General features: G+C 35.8%; 1 protein-coding gene across 2 annotated transcripts in view; it reads right to left on the bottom strand.

The window, feature by feature from the left end:
• Positions 1-1,340: 1,340 nt before the first annotated feature.
• LOC124632692 (proton channel OtopLc) overlaps positions 1,341-26,744 on the bottom strand; it is a 67,070-nt gene continuing 41,666 nt past the window's right edge. For both annotated transcript variants that reach the window (XM_047167635.1, XM_047167634.1), the window contains exons 4-10: positions 24,676-24,828; positions 14,665-14,782; positions 13,337-13,448; positions 11,540-11,719; positions 10,191-10,351; positions 9,185-9,347; positions 1,341-5,225 (exon numbers count right to left, since the gene is read on the bottom strand). In XM_047167635.1, the coding sequence (XP_047023591.1) occupies positions 4,219-5,225; positions 9,185-9,347; positions 10,191-10,351; positions 11,540-11,719; positions 13,337-13,448; positions 14,665-14,782; positions 24,676-24,828 (1,894 nt within the window). In that variant the 3' untranslated portion in view covers positions 1,341-4,218. The remainder of the gene's footprint in view (positions 5,226-9,184; positions 9,348-10,190; positions 10,352-11,539; positions 11,720-13,336; positions 13,449-14,664; positions 14,783-24,675; positions 24,829-26,744) is intronic.

Consider the following 26,744-nt stretch of genomic DNA (forward strand, 5'->3'; position numbering starts at 1 on the left):
CAAACTCATGAATACTGTATGGACGATGATATTATCGGTGGTACGAATATACCTGTGAATGTGCGTTTTCCTTTATTCATTCACTCATTTTTTATGTGTATGCACTTCTACCTACATCATGAAGTCTATCAGTAGCAACCCGTTCACGAGGAATAATAAGATGATCCCATTTCACCTTAAAATACCTGCTTAAAAAAATTGCGCTTCTCCACAGTAGGTAAAGTTATTTTGTAACCAAAAGCAGCCCCGTCGCTGAATAATATAATCATTAGAAGTTTCCTTTTCGCATTCATGTTGAAAAAGCCATCTTAGGTCTGCCGGGGCTGCGGGATTGTTCGAAAAGTAACCTCGGCCCTGGTACATAAAGAGCTCAAGAACGAACATAAAAAAGTCAGCCATATTAATCCACACCACTTTCCTCAACACCACCAATCAATAATATCAGTGAAATCGTTCTATTACAGAAACAAACAAACAAAAACTGGTGAGATATCCAGTCTTCCAAACCTGACGGACGGTGAGAGTCTCTCAGTAAGGCAAGCCACTTAACGGAGGCGTATAAGGCGAGCCAGCAAATTGTCGCCACTCGAACAGTTTTCACTCGTTGACTGGAACGGCCTGTCAAATGTTATGCGAAGATTGGTAGGTAGACACTGTCAAAGTGATGAAGAAATAAGTACCTAAGTGGATTTACTATTTTATAGTATCATTTTCTATGTAGCTGAGTTCACAATGTGCAAAAACGTTATTTAAAGATGCACAATATGTTTGTATGCAGTGTCTATTGCACCACACTAGCAGGTTATCCGCCAGTTTTATAAGCGTTTAGATGCACACTCTTAAACAATTTTTAACGAACACACAAAAGATTTTCTGAAGCACGAGATATACCACGCACCTACAAAATTGTTTATTTGTTCCTTCACATGGACACATTTGAGCACCAGTTAAATTGTAATGCCATGGCATGGTCAATGCCACAGCGATCCCTCCTTTCACATCACATAATTTCTAAACCATCAACAGATTCAACCCCAATACGTTACGATTTGTATAATCAGTCAAGGTTGTCAATAACCAAAGCATGAAGTACACCACTAAAGACGCAGACCATTCATAGAAGCACGCACCTCCTTAGTTCCTTACTGTCGGATTCTGTTGGGCTGTCGATCATGAATTGTTCATGTGTTTTACATTTTACTTCTATTTTATTACAAATATTTATTCCCAGGGTTGAGGGTAAGGTTAATTATTTTTCCAGATCCAAAATACCCTGCTAGTAATTGAGTAGAACAGACACTATTGCATTAAAACTTATATGAACCAATAAAACAACAATATTCAGGATAATTTCGAGAAAGTTTTATTTGTTTGTAAACGTTAAACATCCAAGGAGACAATCTTACCGCTATCCCAAACTATTCACAGTTTCTCCTAAACAAATAAATAGCAAATATATAATTAAAAACAATACTCTAGTATCACTATTTTATTTATACAAAATGACATTTGAATCTGATTTCCCACAAATTATAAGTTCCTTGAATTTAAGAACGAAAGAAGTTAACGCATGGAAAAAATACCAATGATAAAAATTTTATTTTTGAGGACTATTTTAATTTAAAATAATTATATGAGTTCGAAGGCATGTCATAATTTGGGGAAAAAATGATACAAAATGCCGCTGTCCGTCTTAACATAAAGGATATTTCAACGAATATTTGGTATAATGGGTGAAAATGACAAATAACTATCCTAAATATAAATTAAAACAAGTATATAATTATGTACCTTACTCTACACAGTTATTTTACTTTTTACATACCTTTGTTGGTGTTGTGGGTGATTTTATTTTAAATAGGCGTTATTACACGATCATAAGATTTTAACTGCTAGAAATATAGACACTGTTCTAAAATTGTACATTTAAATATCAAAATGCGAGCAATATCTGGTCTATTCTGCTACACCGCTATCTAAGCAAAATAAATATGAAAAAATGAGTATTTATTTCAAGTTTTAAAATGTATATGCATGTTTTACTACTGTGAAAATACAGCTCTCATAAAATATGACAAATTCATTAACTATTATTCAATTTGAAAGAAAAGTTTCATAATATATACTTCTATGTATATACCTTCACATGGAATCTTTACTCCTGAGAAAAATCAAAATAGATCTACAATAAAATGCGGTTATACTCAATGTTTCTTTAAAAAAAATATTGTTTAGTTCCTCCAAAATAGGTACACCGTATCGCATCATTCGCTCCTATTCTACAATAATTTATAAGTAGGTATAAATTTGGTATGTCACATTTATTATTTAAAGCTAAAAATTTCTTGTTGAGTATTCAATGTACTTAAAATATGCACCTAGGACATACTTGACGCTAGGTACACAATATATTATATAAAAAGTATAAAGGACTCTAACACTAATATACAAAAGGCTTCAAAATTATTTGTTTCGTTTCCTGAAATATTAATCAGAAACTACGACTTATTATGCGAAGCAATATTTAGTTTGAGTGAAACAATATTATATCATACAACATTCAACAAACTACTTGAAAAAGTACTTTAGATACAATTTCTAAATAAAAATCTTTCCAAGTCAGTAGTAAAAAAAGTATGGCAACTTTTTTGTATTCCTGAAATATTTATATAGAGCCTTCAAAACTAATTATTATTTTTTCTAACGCAAGCAAGAAGTAGAAACGTTCTTTGTCTATCAAAAGTACTTCCAGATAAAATATTTATGTAATTCTAAATAAGCAAATTACATACAATACTTGAGCAATCAACAACTGATCAACAAAGGTTGAATATCAAAGTTTGTTTTATATCAATATTATGTGAAATATCAGAAACTGCTGCATCAGGCGTGTCAACATCATAAGATTATGCGTCTAAAAATCAGTGTACAATAAAATATTTATAAAAATCTATAAAGATAGTCTTTGATGAATACATCTCATCAGCTCAAATATCTAATAAATAATATAAAAGGAAAATATTTATACAAAATCATCGTAAATGTCTTTGAAAACCTATTGAAATATTCATAAGAAGTGGACGAAATCACTAAGTCTATGTCTATAGACTATCGAACGTCATGCAACTCATCTATTACCATCCATTTGGCGAACATTATTGTATTACGAATATTTAATGGACTACTCACGTTATAAGCTCCAAAAATTTCTTATTCTTACGACTTTGGTGTTACATTTTGCCTAACTACTGGGTCCATGGTATTGCTACTACATAGATATAAATGTATCCAAAATTACTGACACTACTACATTTTCGTCACAAAAATATCCGCTACAAAATCTCTAATATCTGCTCAGACTATTACGCGTTTCATAGTAAAAAGTACTTTATTATCATAACCAATGTATTGTTTTTATGTCAAAATTCCTCAAAAAAATATCAATAGGTCGATAGAATTTATTGTTCCCTCTGTACTATGGAATAATACACGCTGTATGCAGCATGTTGCATATGTAGCTGTATGTTAGCAGAAAAAGAATAAATATTGTAAAACAAATCGTATAAAACAACGTAACCTAATGGAAGACATTCATTTTGAATCAAAGTGCGTGAATATAATCATTATGCCTCGGCAATTGAGAGATTACTATAAAGTGGAATGTGGTATACAGACTCTACTAATACTTACACACTACCTACATCTACATACAGCTATGTAAACAAGATGAAAATATGAACACATAACTTATCCATTAATAGGTTCACATATAATATTAACAATACATTTAACACTAAAACTTGCTGAAAAATTAACATCTAAATATAAAGCGCTAAAATCAATAAAATCCAACCCGTTTAATTGTGAAATACTGCGACTCAACGTATCAGTTCCGCTATGATAGTTAAAGCGTATAATAAAGCTACAAATAAATAACACATTAAAATATTTTAATACAATAACTTAACATTACAGCAGTCAACTTTCAAACGATGCGGTTAATGTGGAAACCGGAGAGATGAAACCCGATCTACATCTAATGAGTAGGTAGGATACTGTATGAGTTATGATCCTCTAACTACTGCAGCGGTTTCCACAGATTATCTGAGACTATGGCACTAACATCCAACTACCACTTGTCTACGAGTATGATTCCGAAAGTACCACAGTTCACATTCTGAAAGACAGTGCTGTGCTCCAGTACCTCCGAGCCGGTCGCTACATGTAAGCGGGCTTCATCTTGTACGCCCGTTTCCATATCTCGCACAAACACACCGTTGAGTGGAACCTGTAGAAGATAGCCAGAGGCATCGACACGTGGGTTATGATCGTCCACGCCCATAAACCGTAGAAGTGAAGCTGGACTGGATGAGATTCCGCTCTAGATTTTTCAAGAGTATTTATCGCCCACATAGCCAAGTTGGTCACCAATAGGAAAGTCACTATCTCTCTCCCAGGCTTCTTTCGTAACTGTTCAGCCGTTTTCGCTGACCTTCGGCTCGCATCGAGAATGAACATGGTTTGACAGGTAGTCTGGATTAAAGACGACAGAGCAGTAATCAATATTAGTATTGTGTTCTTCTCTATCGTGAAATGTCCACCAATAATAGTGAATGTGCCATAGATGAACATTCCAGTTTGAGCTCCTACGAGAAGAATGTTGTCCAGTTCAAGGTTTCGGTTACCATCATACTTCAGTTTCCTTACACAGACCATTCCGGCTAAACTAGCAAATGTTGTCATTGCATACAAAGCCAATTCACAAACATTGACTTCAACGACTGCTAGAGTCGCGTAATCTTTCTTTGATACTAATACGAAGAACAATATCAACGATATTATAGTTAGTACCAAAACTAATATTCCGAAGAAGAGGCCTTTGTGAGCTCTTGCACAGTCAACGCTGTACAAATGTGGGGATTTCTTGTAGGCCAGACCTTCTAATATACGTGCTTTTACAATAGCCGCTGCTACATCCTTCGACGGGTACTTGGAGATATTCTTCCACATGACATAGAGGATTGCAGCACAGATGAGAGAATACTCGATGGTGCAAGGGAAGAGGAACGGAGAGGCGTCCTGAACGAGGGAGCCCATGATGTTGGTTCGACGGCACTCGAAGATATGGTGAGGGCCTTTAAGTCCTCTAGGTACGCGCAGGTGAGCGGCAGCTGGGTGAGACGGTGGCACGTCGGTCGAAAATGATGCGAACGCCTTTTGGAATGCTGAAATCAAAAACAAGCAGTAATAAGTACTTAGTAACATTGTGCGAAGTCCCATTAACGAAATCAAACCCTAGGTAATAAACAACTCTCAGGTTAAACCACTAAACATTTTCTATTAATCAATCAATCCTAAAAGGCATCAATCGTAATGAATAAGGCCTACATATTCATGACGATCGAATAAATTAGATAGCCCAAATAGATCCTCCCAGAAATAAACACCGGCTTAAGTAGAGCAAACGGTATTAGGTATGACATAGCTAGATCATCCAATACTTATTATCTTCGATCGGCGATTGAGGAATGTGGGTCACTATGCCTTCCGGGAGGGTCGCGTGGAACGGAACGCAATCAACATGCCTCTGCGACGTCTGCCCGATGATGAGGGAAATTCTAAATGAAAATCTGTACCATCTGCTTAGGATTATGGTATTTCTATATTTTGTTTTGTAAATAGAATAGAATCGATCATATTTTTTGTGGTGATTCCATATTTAGTACAATAGAGTGGATAGGTTTAACGGTTGTGAAGTAGGATTTTGTGCCGTTTTTTATCGTTGCTTGCTTTACGTGCCTAATATTCTTTCGATTAAAATAAAGTGTTTTTTTTTGGTGTCTTATAATAAATAGACAATATTATTTTCGAGATAAGTTTAATTCGTTTTTTTCCTCACAAGATCTACTCGAAATTTACGTTTACGTTCCGTGATCAAAAAAGAAGAAAGGTTCTCAAAATGAGTCACCTAAAAAAAATCGGTAAAAAAGCTTTTAAGTTAAACGGTTTTATCTTATGTGCACTGAAAACTAGAAAATAAAAAAATAGTTTACGTTTTTATTTTAGTCTAATATGACCGGGACCACCTACGTAGGTTGACAGGTAAGTAACTATTTTTTTATTTTCTAGTTTTCAGTGCACATAAGATAAAACCGTTTAACTTAAAAGTTTTTTTACCGATTTTTTATTTTCTAGTTTTTAGTAGTGACCCCTCCCTGGGTCAGCAGCGGTAAGGGAGTGCCAGACTCTTACTGACTAAAAACAGTTAAGTTTCGTCGTAGGCCTTGTATGTAGATACCAGGGCCACGGTAACTCTTTCGAACAATCCCGCAGCCCAGGCAGGCCTTGGCCCTGTTGGGCCCCGCTGGGGTTGCTGACAGTATTCTACTTGTGTAGCCCTTTCATTTGATACCCATATTGAGGGGGTTGTAGAAAAATATGTAATCCGCCATTTTGTGCCGGCGGCCATGTTGGATTTACAATGTTATTGATATTAGTATATTGTATTGTCATCGGAATTAAAGGTGTATACAAAATTTCAGATTAATCGGTTGACAGGAAGAGGGTGTTTGAATTACTAAATTTGACCCAAGAATAAATAATAAAACAAACGGGGTGAGCTAAATAAAACCGTTTAAAAATACGAATCCAGTACGATACATAATAAAATAATCACAAAATACCCGTTAATACTTGCAGAAGGGGTTAAAAGTGGATAAATTATAACAAAGGGATGATTAGGCCACAAATAATAAAGCCCGCAGTGGTCGGGGTTGCAAGGATTACTTCAGGCGAAATCCTTTGAGAATTACGACCGAACAATTTTTGCAAATTCGTTGATAATATAATTAACAACGCTTTAGAAGAGAATACACTAGACTTAATTCAAAAATCGTTTGCTGAAGTTTATTAGACTTGAAAACAAAAATTGTACGGGTTTCTGAATGGTCTACAAAATGAAATTCCTAACCAAAACGACCCTTTGCCGAAAAAACAAAAGAACACGTGACTCGACGGTTGACAATCGGTTTTCACGGACAGCTAGACTGATTTTAATTTAGTTTGCAGAACGAACATGTTTGCTAAGCCTTTTGCTAATCGACCGGTGGCATAGGTCTTGTTACTTTTGTTGTCTAGAATGAACGAATTTGTTTACTTATCAATAGTAATAGAGTCTATGTTTCTTTGAAGCACTTTACGTAAAGATGAGTCTATTTATGGCATAATTATTGCTTTGCAGTGGTCATCTTACATAATCTATCACAAATAAAGCATCGGGCTATTTAACTTCCTCTCAAAGATAGCGTAGACTTCCCAACAAGAAGCGTAATTATTGTACGGTTTTATCAAATCTTAAGTTTATTTCCTGATAGGTTTGATAGGGTTTTATGGAAAATATACTTAGCAGAACGCAACATAATTTAATTTTACATAAATTACTTTCCATATTTTAACCCAACAAATGTAACACTACAAACCTACCTAACTAACACAAACAAATCAGAATCGCTCAATTGACTACAACACTTGTATCAAAGTGAAGCTGATGACGGCATTCCGTCGGAACGAGTGTTCAGTGACAATGACTAATCCAATTATATCGACACAAAGGAAATTATTGGAAAACAGGCAAAGGGGATAATGTTATCACGGGATCTAGTGTTGCTGCTATTGGGTTATGGAAATTTTGTGTACGGCTTGCAGGTGTTTTGAGTGACCAACAGGCCCATGGAGAATTGATTTTGTTTTGTTTTACGATTTGTGTTCTGTTGGGAATAAGACAAACATTAAAATAGCCTATGGACTGGGGTAGGTATATGATAAATATCGATAGATAAGTTTTTAACTGCCGACGTCTGGATAAATGCATCGGCCTGGAAGCCGACCCCATCTTAGTCGAGAAATTCTAGACAGATGATGGTGTTGATCCAGGAATACATTAGAAGGAAATGTTCAATCATCAATCAATAATCATTTTATAGATTTTGTATAGTCCTATGATCCAATATTATCAACGGAACTCAGAATTCACTCAATAGACCCAAAAATTTCGAAGTCCGGCAAGTAACAGTGAGCCCGCATGATGGACTACTTAAGTTAAGTATCTAGTTATCGTTTATGTTGCATATTGTACAATTCAAACCGAAAACGTGTTATGTATATGTAAAGAATACTTCATTTGTTTAAATAAAAGTAAAGTTCAGAAGAACACTACGAAAATAAAATCAATAGATAGAATGTACTTTGACTTTGAAACTGATTGGAGATAATATTAAGGTAGATATATTCAACAATGATGATATCCCTAATGAATCTCATTTAATTCACACCCATTAAAATTTAACCCATAACAAAAACAATTTGTTTAACAGCTACACGAAGTTAACACAATAACAGGTAGAAATAAAGCCGGGTACACATTATCGATTGGCGCCACAATGCGTGATTATAGGCAGGGCAGAGCACTTCATTCAGTGTGACCACCGGACCGACAATGTAGGAATCGACAGGACATTCTACTTTTATATGTGTTTATTATGTCACCTTATTGAATATGTTGTACTCAGAGAGCATTTGGGGTTCCCATTTTGTATCTACTTTTTATGTACATAATGTGACATTTTTTGTAATTGAATTGTTAGGGTGTTAAGTTCGAAAAATATGCCCAAATAAATAAAATTATAACAGCATGTATTTTTAAAGTGACGTTAATATTTCAGAGATTTAATGAGCAAAGTAAATTAAAAACACGGAGCTCTTGTTTTTTAAAACTTAAGCTCAGCACGAGAGCCACCTGCCATTCTTTTAATGTTATAAAAACACCTGCTGCTTAAGGGACTCCTGATGCTTGAATAATTTGATGAGTCATATCAATTAATTTCCCTGTAGTAACAAATCACTTTTGTGTTACAAAATGAATAGATTGTCATAGGGTCCAAACTTCTTGATATAAAGTCAAGTCTGGCCGATTTCATGTAAAGAAAAATAACAAAAACACAACACAACAAACACACACAAAAAGTTTATTTTTATATTTTATAATTATGTATTTCACGTTTTATTATTTTGCATAATTATGTGATAAAATAATATAGGTACATTAACTTCTATTGAATATCTCGATTTTACTCCTAAAACCATTTGACAAAAGCTTAATAGGCACATATAATATTATTCAACTTACCAAGTCTATGCGACAGTCCAATAGTCTTGTTCTCGGGATCGTAGAACGTCAGGATTTCGTGCTTCGTCTCTTGAACGAGGACATTCAGCCACACACTGAGGTTCGTCCCCACCATGTGCATCAGACCGAACCGCGCTACTATCTTGTGCTTGTAAACTTTCATCTGGAACGTGAGCGATGGTGATAAATGGTAATGGCCCGTCTAGGCAGTGGTTGGTCGCTTTTAATTGATGGATTATTTGTATGGGATTTTTGTGTGTTGAAATGATTTATGGGTAGTTCTGTTGCTTGATGTTTGCTGGTAGTTTGTTCCATTCGAAATTTTCATTTCATTTCTATTCGAAAGACAAAATTAGTCACTCGGTTTCTCGTTTTTGTTGAACAATGTAGTATGTAATTTATATAAATAAGCAGCGCTAAATAAATGAATCGACATAATACCAATTTCTGTCATGTGATAATTATTCTGTAAGTTAATAGTACCATTGCACCCGGCACATTTGAGCCTAACGCCCTCAAATTCACTTTCTTTTCAGACTTAAAATATGTGTTCGTAAACCAAAAAACAAAGAGAACTTTTCACTAACAATCTGAAATAACTAAACTTGTGTAACAGCGCGCGGCTGAAACCTTAGGTTAGCCGCAAACTCCGCAAGTTATACCAAACTTTTGCCAAATATAAAAGTACAATTTATGTGTGCCAAAATTGTGTTTCGGAAAATGATTCTTTTTTATTTAAGGCTGTAGAAGATTTGTTCTTAAAGTGTTAAGCTTGATTTGTGGAACAAAAAGTGATGTTCAAGAGTTTATGTAACATTTTTTTTCATCAAGGTGTCATTAATTTTTATATTGTTCTTTTATAAAATTATTTTTATGGACAGATTGTTGTGACCTGACTCACCCTGACTCAACTACCACCAATGCAATTTTTTTGCATGATGTCTTTCATCATCAGCACACAAACAAATTGCTCCATCAATAACAATAGGCGCTTAACAACACAAACCTCATTGTTCAGAAAGATGAAGTACATCTGTATGAAGATAAACGCCATCCTGGTGGCCGGAGTCAGCGCCAGCAGGACATTGTGACAGTTGGTGTTCCTCTCCAGCTCCCAATACTGGCCGAATTCTAGGCCCGAGTAGATCATAGAGCCGATGCCGAATGCTGGGGAGAAAGAAGGTCTTATTCAAACTTCGAATACAACTTCTATAATAATATAATATTTATTTAATGCTATTGAAAATTAGAAAAAGAACCTAGCTATGCTTTTGTTTTATTTAAATAATTTAGTGACGCGGGAGTATCTAATTCAAGCTCCGATAAGTATAGCGATCCTATGAATATCTTGTGAGACATTAGCTAAGTATTAATCAAAATCACATGAAGTACGATCTTTATTCTGACTGTACATTACACTCAGTGCCGTAAAACTCTCAGGTCTCGTAGTCGGTCCTAAATATCCAATATGACGCTCTTGATGACGTTGTCTGAGACGTCACAGCCGCGATGACGTACTGTTGGTAAAGGGCAAATGTAGTGACCCAGTACGGAGGATGGAACTTTTTAGGTAGCCTAGACATTTTAAAATTATAACCTAATATATTTTATCAAACGGTTCAGAATATTATAACAAAAGTACCCAATAAATTGGCGTTCGTATAACTTTCAGCAACAACAATCAGCTTCTGCATAGCACTAAAACTATCAGCGAAACTGTCAAACATAATCAGGACAGCCGTACAGACAACGAGATTATCCGGCCTAGTTACGAATAGGGACTTTCTGCTCCAAAGATAAGCCCCGACACCAAGTTGGGCTTCGTACAAACTCACTTAGCAAGTAATCCGTGACTCCGACAAAGGCTCGCTAAACGCCCCTATTTGCTTCAACACTTCGAATCGATTTAACAAAACAATTATACTATGTTATCGATATAAACGTGTGCTAGCTGGATTAATGTACGGAATTAAGAGGTGTTAGTGAACTTATCACTTAGGTATATCATATCATTTGTAATAAAAACCAGCACGGCTTGAAGCCAATCTGAAGTCACTAACTGCCACACAAATGTTGAACGCGGCTTTTCATTTGTTTTATTCTGGGCTAAATTAGGTTTTACTATTTAGGTACTTGAGTGAAAAAGTAAAAATCTGTTATTTTAATTTTTTTAATAAGTATGTATGGCAAATCGAAATAAAAACACAAACCTAAGCAATGTAAACTTATAAGCTTATTTTCCTCCTTGTATAATAATATAGTTTAAATTGTATAGGAGGTATACCTACATTTAGTAGAAAAAAAAAGGATTTATTTAAAGAATTTAATTTTCAATTAAAACAAAACAAAGCTCACCAACGGCCCCCATCCTCAAATAGAAGCTGCCATAATGATGGGTTCTGGTTGCTAACGCGAAGCCCAGAGACAGTCGTTTGGCAGCCAGCTGAGGTGGTATGTGTGCTGTGGTGGCTGTGCTGCGCTCCGTGCGAGAGGAACACGAGTCGGACTCTGAGGGGGACGAGCTGGAATCTGATTCTGGAAGAGATAATTGCTTGTTAGGTGGACAAAAGTCACTGGCAATATAGTTAAGTATGTATGTTGTACCTAATGGATGTCAGTGTAACGATGTTAGTGTGTACCTCAGTACTGGATTTGTGTTAACATGGCGTTGTAGTTGAAAAAATAATTCAATTACGAGAAAGTATATGCATCACCGATGTTTTTTATTTTTAGCACGAACATATTCGTTTAGATTCTGATTTAAAGTGCCTGCACATACTTATCTTGTTTTGATGAAGAAAAATGCACGATGTTTTCGATTTATTATTTTTCCAAGTGTTGTCTGAAGTGGACACAGTACGTAGGTAAAGGTAACAACAAAAAATATTTTAACGAGTCTCCGCCAAAAATGGAAATTCTTGCTCTTATCACAAATTCACAAAAAGGGTCGGGTCATAAGAGGAATGGTGCAAAAAATCATAACAACGGCATAAAATATCCGTGAAACAGGCACCACTCTAACGCATTAGCTAGCATGTTTGTCATTCCTCTAGTAAGCTTTCCGCGTCATTTAAATAACAAAATGTGAAATCGCAAGGCTGCAAAAAAAAAGAAAAATCACCCCGTCCGTTTCCACGGCTATGATCGTGAAGGAGCAAAAATAAAGGCAGGATACACGGCAAAAACAAGGAAAAGTTTTAAAAATCGAGTGCGCTTACGTCACATAGCCCCGTGTTCCTATTACCCGATTTCAGCTTTTACGAATCCGCTTTATATTTTGCTTGTTTTTTAGGATAAAGCTTGTTTGGATGAAACGTTTGCTTGTATTTTGTCGAATCAAAAGGATTTCTTACATAATGCAAAATTTTTGAAATATTTGAAGTTTTCTTGTAAATGCAAACGTTTTTAATATTCACATTTGTTTACATTTATATTCACTGTATTACGACTATTCAGCAAATGGCAATAACTTTCGATTTCTTATGCAACAAGCAACAACAGCCGCAAATACCTACTTCACCATCAAGGAAGCAACACTACAAAGACACACCCTCGCATAAAAACAAAAGCCGTTCATTATCACAGGATAACTTTAGCGCTACACATCTCGACGTAGCACTTGGAAAATCAGAAAGAAAACCAAAAAAAAAATACAAATTGGTCTTTGAGGGAGTGAATCGCCCGAGGCATAGTGAACTCCCTCTTTCTATTAGAACATTTCTCTATGGTAATGATGCAATTTAAACCTGACGCCGTTGAGCCAACGAAGGCTTTCCAGTGTCTAATCAAGCGCCACTCGTCGAGCCAATAGCAAGGACTCATGATTTTGAATTCAGAACTGTTCCATTTCTGAATATTATCGTGGAACTGGAGTAAAAGGCTTTTAAAAATGATTGTTATGTTCAAAAATGGAACACTTCTAAATTCGAGTATTATAATATTGTCAATTTTATATTTTGGTTTTGCAAGTACTTTTGAACAAAGCCGTTCTTTTTTGCATGTAGGCTTGTCGTTAAAGTCACAATGGTTTCTTTAGCACAAAGCTCTGAATTCAGATATGTATTTATCACTTGAAGTCACTTGTAACCAATTTCGGAACGGCAAAGGTATTTCACGAGAATTGTAGCGTGTAAAAAGTAGTGTTTTACTAACTTGCAACCACAGCAGTATCTGCAGCCGAAGATTTAGATCTATCCCTCGCGAGCGCAGCATACATGTAGAGAAGGAACACCATGCTGCCGATGTACAGGTATAGGTAGAAACCCTGGTAACAACACAAACCACAAATAGAATAAAAAAACATCTTTCATTTTGTCCAAAACGAAACAAAAGATCAAACATTCTATATTTAAAGTGAGTTGAGAATCTGATGTTTTCGAAATTCAATTTTAAGCCGACCCCCAAAACGCCCACCATTCACCACTTCCTATGTACTTATTTGCTTATATTTTATCATGTAGCATGAATAATATTTACTACAAAGTTATTCGGTAGTTAATATCCATTAGTAATATTGATGAAGGAATCACCTGTTGACTACGAAAGCAAGTAAACAGCCTGAAAGGTCAATGAACTAGCGACCCAATTATTTTTGATGTCAGAGATTTAATTAATCTTGCGATTTTACATAATATAGGCAATCTTTACAGCGTAATTATTATTAGTCTCGTTAGTGTAACAAAATTTAATTTTAACTTAGGTTTCACTTTACAAATTGTAACTTAAAACTTGCGAAGGTTGCAAATTTAATTGCTTTTTAATGAAAAGCGATCTTCCAATTACGCCTCAGACTCTCATTCCTTTTTTAAAACAAAATTTTCTTCAATTAATGAATTCTTAAACGTTGCCAGAAAAAAAAAATTCTGCAAACAACAACATGGCAACATTATGTTTTCGCAACGTGTTTAGTGTTGCCCTTATCATAATATATTTTGGGGCGTTTAACCTGCTTTATGAATAACTTATATTCATACTGTTTGGACAGGGGCGCTCAGCTTCGCCCACCATTATGGCCAGCTTACAATAAACGGTAGGAAAATGGGGCGGTAATTAATTATAATAATCGATAATCATGGGTTCTCGTGCTGTGCCTATAGGTTGGATTCTATAAAACATTTATCGAGCCTCTGTTCATAAGATGGAAGTAATATTTGAAGAGAAGCGAGGACTGAGAAAATTGATTTTAGAATAGGTACTTATGAAGTGTTTGATTTTGTTCCATGTAATTATTGAGTACATAGAAACTGTAGTTTACAAACCTAAATTAAATTCTGTTACGTCACAGCCCAGCTATTTCCTAAAGTAATTAAAACCAAGCCCGGACTTTTACGAACTATTATAATGACTCACTCGAAAACTTAGAGAAATCAACTAAACCAGACGTACAAATATAGATAGGGCTGCGTGACATCATTTGACATTCCAGCTTCTTAAAACATTAGGGGACAAGGGGGACACTTGAGCAGTGCGTCATAACTTACCTCGTAGAAGGAGGGTGGAATGTATGTGGAGATGACCTCAGCCATGGGGAAAGCTATACCCATAACCACGAGCAGCTTGCCATAGAGTGCCGACAGGGTTGTTGCTAACGCATCGCTCCTGGTAGGACAAAGAAAATATAATGTGTATAAGAAACAATCCTTACCTATGTACTTCCTTTCTCATAACTAGAAACGAAAGAGTGAGTTTTTTGTTTGATTGTTCGACATTCACGTTTAAACTGCTAAGCCGATTGAGATGAAATATGGCATGGAGATATACTAGGTGACGGGAGGATAGAGGATAGGATAGAGGATATTTACGAGGAATACGTTTTTGTCTGAATGTGACAAAGTTTTCCTTCTGGTTGTTGAATAAAACAACTATGTATACTTAACTTATGTTCAATATCATTTTCTACATGTAATATAAGATTTCTGTGGAAGATTGTATAACATACGTGTATTGGTGCGCAATTAAATTGTTCCGCTTCGTTCTCAGTAAGAACCTGATACGAAATGGGAATACCCGAAAATACTTTTCAAAATAATTAAATTACTTTGTATGTAAAGAAGAATTAGCTAGAAATAATTGTGTATTACCCATTCAAATAGGCCTTTCTTTATCCCTGTATTAATGCTCATATACTCAAATTCACTCCCTTCTCATGTGATCCTTAATTTCAAAACAGCAATAACATAATATTAATAACAGGTTCCTAATTCTACAATGCAGCCTCCGGCTAAGATAAGGCGGCCCCACTTCATACACCGGATGCTTATTTGTAATTCAAATTATGCGTTACTGAAAGTTTCAGGCAAATCAACAGTACAATAACATAATCCATCAGTGTATGAATGTTAATCGCTATGTAATTCTAATGTTATTACAATAATGCTACAAATCCTAGCAATTTTATAAATGTGAAAGTTTGTTAGTTTGGATATTTGTATTATATAGTTAATCGATAACGCCTTAATGGCTGAACAGAAAAGGTAGTACTATTAATAAAGCATATACATCAAAATAACATATATGTATACTAGACTAGACTACTAGATTTTCCGAGTGCGGGAAGTAGGCGGAAGCTAGTTAATAATAAACAATGTCGTATTTTCTTACTATGTCTAAATAAACACATTATTAGCTGCTAGCATGCGAGCAGGAAGGAACTTGAGAATGCATCAGTTTAGATTTTTACCTCCATTTTCTTCGATCATGCATAATTAAGGTTGGTTATACTTAAAATACACCTGTATTTCCCATAGGATTGGGTAGCTGTACAGTACTTACCTGTTTTACTACACATTCCCACATTTATAGGAGTATTTTGTAAGTCCAGTTTGGATTCGTATAATCAAACACTGAGTGATTTTTTATCGCTATAATTTATGAGCTCGTATCCCAAAATTTTCATTATCATTTTCATACATAACATTATTTGCATATCACATACATACATTATGTGATCTTTAGAGATTCCATATAATATATTTCGAAAGTTTTGGCTACATACAAGATACATAACATATACCTATTATAAAACGGAAACGCATTCTCTAAAACAGAAGCGAACAATACCCAAACACGAAACTCAAACACAGTCCCGCCATAACACAAGATAGTTTATCGAATTTAGAAGGCGACAATGCAGTACAGGCGAGCACACATTCTATTTGTTTTACGACCAAGGAGAACAAAATGACTAGCGGAGGTGCCATAACGAAAAATCGCCGAAACAACGAGACGAAGAACGTGACTATTTTCACCCTTATACCTACGCCTTAATTCGACCCGACAATTTTTGAAATATCAAAAGTCGTCGACATATCATATCGACATGTCTCATTAGGTCACTCGTAACACATCATTTTGGTCATATTCACCGTGGGAATTTGCCCTAGAAGCCTGACCTACCTGCATTATAGCATCTCCGCATCTTTCCTTACTCCGTGTTTACGAGCAAGGACCTTCGGGAACAACGTCTTGGTCCAGACCGCACGACTCCCACAAGCATCGTAGACAAGAATTAATGGAGATACGGAACTATTTATCTTAGAATATTTATGGGACGCTACACTAAAAATAATATTAAAAAGAAACAAGTTTACAGTGATAGGTTTGGGTGTTGGAGTGTGGAACATCTTGTCATAATTAAAGTGACAGCGGCGGACTGATTTATTATAAGTAGTAAAAATGAATGAGATGATTCTAAGTATATGATAAGGCAGACATAAAATTCCCACTGCTGAAAAAACTTGATCAGCACACTCACTTAAGCCGGATTGGCAAATCTAGACTTACGTTTATGCATGATGTTTAGCTTCAATTTCTAAGACAAACTTAAAAATTGTCTGACTTTACTAAAGTCACATTAGTATTTGCCGAATCCCAAACCCGCATTGCCGTTCTCCAAGTGAAATATTTGCAATGCTGCAGACCTAATACAAAGACACACATGTAGGTACTAAAAATCTGAAAGCACAACCAGCCAAGATGGAGATGGTTATTATTGATTTTGATAAAATTCTAAAAATCAGTACCACCAGCCAAATCAATGAGATGCAAGCTTTTTATTTTTTTGCTTTGCTATCTCAATTTTAACATACGTTTCATTACATAATATACCATATACCACACACCATATTCAAATAAGGAACTAGTCCGATATCCACCAAGCCAGACCATCATCACCGTGCTTAATGTCGACCATAAAGATAACGCCATCATTGAAGAGCTTACCCAGATCAACTGAAGCACAAGTACTTAGCGGCTACCCGGGTACCCGGTGAATCCGATTAACCGGGTCGGTATAAATATGGATGACGCGATGACGGTGTCACTGGGAGATCCGGTAAGCTAGAGCCTTTATTACTGAACTTTGTAGGGCTATTCAAAACTGGGTGGAGTGTTCAATCCTTGTAAATTAAGGTTTTTAGAGCTCCAATTTTAAAGCTAGACTTTCACATTGAATTGAAAAATACAGGAATCATGTCATAATACAATTTTGACTGCAATTTACGAAGAGACAAAAGCTGTTAAGAGCAGATTTATGACTCATGAGATTATGTCGCTCATAAGAACATTCATTTCGAAATCTATGTGGTCAGCTTAAAGCCAGGAGACATGATTTATCGCAAAACTCTAGCTTAGAAACTCCAGCCATTAATTGAATTACTATCTCTCCAAATCAATTTTAGTGCACTCGAAATTCACTAATGAAACTAACGTTCCGAAATGTTCTCACTAGATTTCGGAAAGCTGAAGCAAATCCAGTAATCCTAAATGGTACGTAGGAAAGCTGTGTAGTGGAAATAGTTGGGTGATAGAAACTAATCTTACCCATTTCTTGCCACAAATGCTAACATTAGCGAGAGCGCCGACGTTAAAACTACTTTTTGTAGGCAATTCAATAGAAAAAGAAGTGTATTCGGACATGTTATCGCCCGACTTAAACATAAACGTAAAGTTAAAGTACATTCATTTGCTCTAAATGTCCACTTACGATAATATTCCTAGCTGTTCTTTTTTCAACTTTTACGGTGAATAAAAAAAAAATAAATGAAGAAATAATGACGAGCAACAAGTAAGCCTAAAATAATAAAACGCATATCGTAAAAAGCTAGAATAGCTGAAACATTATTACGTCCAATAAACGTTCGGGCAATCATTCGCTTTAACAACCACCGCACCAACAGAATTTAGTCACTTACACATAATATAAGGAAATTGTTGGGGCATCGTAACTTTCGCGGACGTAGACCCATTTTCTTCGTTTTATTTTCCATATATTTTGCATTTTATATCTGCGGTATTTTAGAAGGTATGTCAGTTTTCTGGGGATTGAAAACACGAACCGCTTACGGTATCCCTAATATGCAACTTTGTCTGTTTATTCAGATACCACCAGGTAGTGACCTTATAAAACAAACTTGATAATAAATCATCATCATCATCCTCCGAGCCTTTTTCCCAATCATGTTGGGGTCGGCTTCCAGTCTAACCGGATTCAGCTGAGTACCAGTGCTTTACAAGAAGCGACTGCCTATCTGACCTCCTCAACCCAGTTACCCGGGCAACCCGATACCCCTTGGTTAGACTGGTGTCAGACTTACTGGCTTCTGACTACCCGTAACGACTGCCAAGGATGTTCAATGACAGCCGGGACCTACAGTTTAACGTGCCATCCGAAACACAGCCAATGGTGTCTAAGATATACTTAGAAAGTACATACAGACTTAGAAAAGTTGCATTGGTACTTGCCTGACCTGGGATCGAACCCGCGCCCTCATACTTGAGAGATTGGTCCTTTACCCACTAGGCCACCACGACTTTTACTAAAACTTGATAATAAATAACAGGTTATAAAAGGACTAAAGATAGACTATTAGATAAATAACTCCGTACGATTAAGAAGGAGAATGGTTTATTCCCAAAAAAAAACTGTTTGCTCTATATATTTGAGCAAGATACTATAGTCTCTAGACTGGATCATTCAAGTTTGATAATCTATTAGGAACAGACAGATAATCCATATAGCCAGGCAATAGATATTGTCTTGTCGAGACAATTACCGCTTATATTAGTGCTGACGCGTGTTAGCAACGTTTTGAATCTATTTCTATTTATCTACGTTCAGGTATCATTTTGGTTTAGGTTGGCTTTTTGGAGCTCTATGACATTGGTACATATCTAAATGATTTTATATGTGTTTGTGGTCCGAATATGTTCGCTTTTTTTGTTGACAGTGATAATATAAATAGGTTATGTTTAGGTTGAATATGTTATGCTTCTGCAAAGGGTCATGAATAAATTTCGGAACTCAAATAAAAAAGTCGTTTACACCAAGCACAAAATGGATTCCCGACAGCCATTTTGGAAACCAATTAGTAGTCATTACGTATTTCATAACGAGTATTCAGCAAGATAGCCCTTTACACCTGTCCCGAAATGTAATTAAATTCATATTTTAAAAGCGAAAAACATTTCAATTTACCTAATATAGAAATGCACAGTCATGGCACGTTGAAATCAGGCGCGCCGCACTAATTACTTCATATTTACAACGTAATTTAACATTCGCTTAAAATTTGAGCTTTCATTAACAGCGGCGGACATTTTTACCGTTTAATTTTAATGGGTCTAACTGACATATTAACTTGAATAACTTATTTTTTTAGCTAATAAAATATAAACTGATGTCGGTAGACTATTGTTGAATGTAACTTATTGGAAATCTCAGTCTTAGTGCGAGTTGGCGATAGTCCAGCTGTTAGCGAGCGATAAGCAAAGTTGGTAACAATTTATTTGTGTTACTTACAAGTTCTGTAAACCAAGTAAGGCTTACTTGTTCAGATATATATTTTTTTATTCTTTTTTTTTTTCAAATCTTATACGTTCATTTGATGTGAGTCAGAGAATTTTCAGAGTTCTTTTCACGAAATGTAATAAGCACACCTACATCATTTACTGCTATCTAATCTAACAACATAGAACTTAGTATCACAATAGCTGTAATTCAGCTGCACAAAAGACTTGTTTGGATCTGCATCCCCTAATAAGCCAAATATGTTTAAGTGCTGTAAGTGATATTAATAGATACGTTCTTTGATCTGAGTACGTACCTATATCGGTAGAATGTCTTTGCAAAATGTGAATACCCGCGTATGAAATTCAGTTTATCGTTATTTTCCCCAAAATTTTACACGAGAAATGTATTTATTTGAGTGAAGTTGACGTGAAATCACGATACTAATTCAAGGTCTGCCGCTTCCATTTGCATCAAGGACGTTTAAAGATTTTACCAAAAAATGTTCCCTTAATAAAATCGAAACAGCGTCACTCAAAGCTTTTACTTTGTCTCCATGGGATTCTAAAGGATATTTGCAAGAATTTTCCATATTCATTTATTAAATTGATTTTCATCTCCGTACAATTGAAAGGCACTCGTTTAATGAATTGTGACTCGACTAGATATCTCGGAAATATTGGATGGTATTGGAATACTTCTTTATGGACTCTACAGTTTAATAAATAGGACAGCTATTGAAAACCCGATAAATATGAAAAGCAATCAGAAATTCAAATCGGAACATAAATTGAATTTCCAATCCAACAATCCTGGTCCAATCAAAGTCAAAACATTAAACTTTGTTTGAATCAAATCTAATCCATAGCTGACGAACGATAATCGTGATACCAATATATCTGAGAAAAGAACGTTGAGGTACCAAAAGTACTAAATAATAGATGTCCAGAAAAGTAAGACCCATCGCGTTGCTGATTTGGGATTTAAGATAGAAGATTTTTCAAGTTTTGCTCTTTGAAGGAGATGTCTCGGTATTCTGGTTTCCGTAAGCGCTCGCTCCTGAGGGGGGAGGGGACCCTCTCGAGCACGCACGGTTGCCATGGTGACGGCGTGTTATTGGCTCCCCACAGCGATCGTCAGTGCCTACTTACTGTTGCAACGGTTCCGCGCCCGACAATGATATGCCTCCTGTTTATAGACTTGCTAAAATTATGACGACATGGGTTAGGCGGAGGCGGATATACTAGCGTAGGGGGTGAATTGCGTATATGATTGTCTTGACTTTTACGGTACAATGCACTTTAGAAGATTACTTTTGACTCTTATGGTCAATGTACTGCAAATTAATGTCAAACTATACCAACATGTAGTGTATCAAGCGAATTTGTGCTCCAGTGACAAAAACGTTAACAGATAGACACCTACATCAATGGTACCGGGAAAGGCACCTTGTAATTTTCTAAAAATATAAATGACGTATTGCCTACAGTTTGCGAAAACTTTTTCCGCATATTTTACGAAGACAAACATTATCTTCATGAAAAATGAGCTGCAAAGTCTTGTGTGACTACCGCGGTAAAACAGGAGGGATAATTACTAAACTTTTAAGCTCCTCCCATTTCAAACAACAGGAGAATCTGCAATCACCAAGTTTTCACACAAACCCTTTATGCAAAGCTTATCAACAATCCTAATTAATAAAACCAGAACTTTGCTTCATCCTTCGAACATTACGTAATCAACATTAGAATATTCTGGAAACTTAAACCCACATTTTGCGGTGAAGTTTCGCCTCTTTCTGAATATATCTTAATACATATTTATTTGAAATGTTTACGTATATTTACATCATTTAAATGATAGACAGACATCTGGTAATAAAATATGTATAGTATTATGTAGGAAAATAGGAAAAGTTGACGTTCATTCGTTTTTCATTTTTAATCGTACAAAATCCTGTGATACATTTTTATTCCATCGTTGTGATGAAATAACTCCAGAAATTCGCGAATAAAGCAACAACAATTGCTTTCAAAATAATTTAGCAAAAGCTTTATCTGTTGAACAACAAAAGAATTTCCACCAATTACCCCAAACGTCGTAGTCAATTTGCAAATTAGGTCAACTACAGACAGCTCACCCCTTTGGTTTTCGACATCTTTGTTCGGCGAAACGTTGTTTTGTTCTATTCCCTTTAATCAAGATACCAGTAGGATGAGCTTGTAAACGTCGTTTATATGTGTGTTTGTTTCTGTGTTGACGTCACATAGAATGTCAGGTGTTATGCTAACATACTATGTGACGTCAACATAGTGCTTGGACATTTACGAGTTTGGGCGTTTTTAATCAATCACACATCTGAAATTCAATACATCGGATAAAAAAATGAATTCTGAAAAAACACAGGCGTTGGAAACTGAGACTCATACATATATTAAAATTACCTCAATGTAAAATGTTGTTAATTGGCTCACAACGAAACTCGACAGCCTTTTGAGTTAACAAACACTGTTTCAATAAACTCGGCGCGAATTTACAAAACGTTGCGGTTCTTTGTGTTTATTACACGGAACACAGAAACGTATTCCAGCTACACAGAGCTCAAACACCGTGTCCGTAAATAAGCACAGCCACTCAAGATGGCAGCTATGTAAATGTGTACCTCTGTTAATTTCCAAGCACTAGACTACATTGTGTCACCGCTCTGAGTGCTTTTCATTAGAGTGCACATTCAGAGGGAAAATGCAATTTCCCTTGCGAGCGCGAATCGTGAATCTAGTGTTGAGAAATATGTTTTAATTTGTCGATATTCATATTTTCACGCTCTACTTTTGCGAATATATTCCTTTTTGACTGATATGTTTGGGCAATACAATATAATACTGGCCGAACCAAACGAGTTTATGTAAGTTTCTTGACCACTCTTTTCATGAATACTTCAGACCCATAAGCACTTTACTTCCCAAACTTGGGTGCTACTTTACAAATTACCTCCGTCCTCCGACTAGAAACGCCGATATTACCTGAGCGAAAGAATTGTCTGCACTTAAGTCTCTGAGGGGCACACCATGAGCGCTGGGTTGCCAGCTTTTACGCATTCTTGTAATTTATTACTCCCTCTCTCACCAGCATTTTTCATTGTGGTAATTTCAACGCCCTACCAATGATTGGCTCGAGCACATTTTTTTCGCCAGCTTTCGAATTCAATGGTCATTTATTAACTCAAATGCAGCACATGGGAGAGTGGTGTGGAATTGTGGGGAAATTTTACTCTATACATTTTTGAAAAATGATTGAATGCCTTCGTTCAAATCACACCATCCATATCTACTTTTGCTTGATTAATCATGGTGGTAAACCAGAATGAATATTGGATACTGAATTAATCATAATGTAAGTTAAAGTTATAATATAATATAGGTTATGATAAAAGTAAATAAATTCAATATGTAGTAGTATCTCATTACCCGTACTGCGAGAAAATTGAAATTTACAAAAAGAAATAAAGATACAAAATAGTGGACACTGATTGCATGCAAGCTCGTATACTGCACGTGGGTAAAAGCGAGAATTTCTTGTGTAGAACGAACGCGGCAAATTGGCGATGGCGTCTTAATATAATTTCCTCTTTCCTCTAGCTGCGATAGTTGGAGGGACTCGCGTTATTGGATTTCTCATTAGTTTCTACTGAGAGTAATGTAATGATTTACATGAAAAATATACATAATTTGTTTGATGTTCGATTTTTAAATAGTAATTCATAAACTGTTTTTGAATTCTACATAGATATAAACTTATTTACACGAGTAAAGTAGAGTACGAGTAGAGTAAGTTGATGGGCAATATATATAAAAAAATTGCAAAGGTTCTCTTTGTTTTGTTCCGTTTTCTCTGTTATTTGGTTTTCTTCTGTGATCTTAAAATGAGTAGAGTTATTCCTATTTAAATGAGTTGAGGCAATGCAGTTCAGTTGAACAATCCTTCTATAAACAGTCCTGATTAGCCATGTCGCTCCTATAGTTCCCAAGTATACACTACATAGTTTCCCGAAGCGCTCCCGCTACAATTAATGCTTATAATTTAATTAATACAATTCCTTCGTCTCGAACACGACTGATTTATTGCAGGAAATATAACTTTGAACTGTTGTGTCCCGTAAATCAGAATTAACATGGAGCGCTAGTGGAATGTCAGGCTGAAATGTTCAAGACAAGTGCAATTTCTGTATTAAGTTGAATACACTATTATGATGTCACATAGTGTTTGCAACAACAAATTGTTATATAGTGTTATTGACGTCAAAATATCAGCATACATACGATATCGCCTAAATATAAAAAAATATACCTACTGTAAAATTTTTCCACGTATATTATTATTGCCTAAATTCTTAAAAACAATAATCGTAATAAAATGTGTATTCATGAAAATATTCAATAGTACGTCAATGGCGTTTGACTACACATGGTCCCTGGCAAAACCATACATGTACATATTTACAGTCTTATCCGATGGGAAATCGTCAAATGACCCTTCCCGCTGTGGGTTAGCAGCGGTGAGCGAGTGTTAGACTCTTACTGACTAAAACCCATCATGTTCCTTCGTAGGCCGTTTATGTACCAGGGCCGCGGTAACTCTTTAGAACAATCGCGCAGCCAATCTGACCTCTACTTTAAAAAAAAAAAAAAAAAAATTACAAACTCACGCGCTTATAACGTGCATATGCTGTATAGCGGCCGAAGGTCGGGAGAGTCTCCTGGACGGTGGCAGCGGCGCGTGCGCAGCCCCACTCGGCCCGTACAGCACCGGCTGCAGAGACAGTGACCCGCCCAGAGACATGGATGGTGGACTTGATAATCTGTGGGGAGAAAAAATAAATTCACACCTATTTCTGACACTTACGCGTATATTAGACAGTTACATAAAAATACTTTTACCGATTTTATCGTGTATCGCCCGTGACCATGGATGCTTTAAAGAATCCGAAACATCGGGATTATTCAATAGTTTTATTATCATACTTCTAAGGTAGGTAACATTTAGAATTGGGATTTTTTTGCCTTGACTTATATAGATAGGTAATTATAAAAATTCATCTTTGAGATAATGAAGAAGCATCCATGTCTACTTATTTATTTAGACAACCTCGATTGTGTCTATACCTACCATACAAATCGAGTTTATACTGGCAATGTTCTAATTGCGGTGATCGATTTTAATACGTTCAAGAATATCTGCAACAATACTACGCAATAGCAAATGCTCTCCAAACAGGCACAAAAACATAGAATTAATACTACTCTAGTTAGAGACCGCCAACGTAGACTATAAAGAGGAAACTATACAATTAAGTACACGCAGCTTATTCCCCAAATCCGACAGCGAAATACTACGAGCTAGTAAATCTCTGACAGCATGGCACGGATTACTGCAACGGAGTTAAACTTATTCCAGTACGTTCTTCATGAAATAGGTATGTACCTACGAGTAGGTTATATTTGTATTTCATTGAATAATGCAGTCAGTGCTAAGGAGATGTTGTAAGGAAACACGTTACTGAGTGAGGTACGTATTTGTAAAAACGAATGGTCCCTGAAGTTTGTATGTCCCAAAGCAGCAAAATAGTTTTTAGTGCTTTCAAAAATGTATATCGATCCATAGAGATATAATGACCATAATGAGCTAACATGTACGAATTACACTTTATAGGAGTGTAAGGAAGGCCCCATCTACATGGGTTGTGAATTGCAATAAAATGTACCTACTTGTGAAAATGCTCTTAAATATATCGAGAAAGCTTTTAACAATTGTGCCTGTAATAAACTGACTCACGAGCAGACCACTCATTTCAGCACCAGACTTATATACGTTGTTCATACTATCTTCAGCCAGTGGTTTCACCCGCATCCCGTGGGAATTACTTAGCACGCCCATATAAAAAATTTGCCTATAGCCTTCCTTGCTACGTGGGCTATCATACACTGAAGAAGTTATTTGAAATCTGACGAAATATTTCTATGATTTGCGCGTTCAAACAAACAAATTCTTCAGCTTTTTTATTAGTATACACTTTACTCAGAACAGATCGTCAAAAATAAATGAAAATGAGTCGGCTTTTTAACTGAAACACTTACAAGCAAGGAAAACAACCCAGTTTATTAAAGTAGGACTAGGAACCGGCACTTTAATTATTTAACTTCTATGGTAACCGCGATCGATACCGACAAAGTTAAACACACCTACACATATATTTAGAACGTTTCCGTGGGCAATTTTACACAAAAATACATTCTTACTGTTTACGTTTCGGTGTGTAAGTTCGTAATTTCTACTGTAAATACCTACTTGTATGAGAATAACTCTCGAGGCGAAGAATATAATTGTTTCATGTAGGAAAACAGTTATCGTATTCATTCTTATTGCTTAGACTACCTTACAATAGCAATAGTGTGTATTTTCTAACAAACCATTTGACTTTCTTCATGTAAGACCTTACAACACAAGATTCATGAGTCGAAGGTATAATTGACATGTAGCTTCTATACCCTTCTAACTGCCGACAGCAACTTGCAGTCGCAAAACAAAAGATTTCAAAATGAGAACTACCACGGAAGTATGTTAACCCTCTTTGGTGGCCCCTCTTTGCTGTCCAAATAACGCAGTGACTTTCCAAATAAACCCGACTAACTAACCAAATAATACTTCCACTGACCAAATTAAGGCGTATTTTGGTACGGTAGACCGCACATCAGTGGTAACTGTCATGCACCTTAA

This window comes from Helicoverpa zea, chromosome 8, assembly GCF_022581195.2.
Source record: "Helicoverpa zea isolate HzStark_Cry1AcR chromosome 8, ilHelZeax1.1, whole genome shotgun sequence".
NCBI classification, from domain to species: domain Eukaryota; kingdom Metazoa; phylum Arthropoda; class Insecta; order Lepidoptera; family Noctuidae; genus Helicoverpa; species Helicoverpa zea.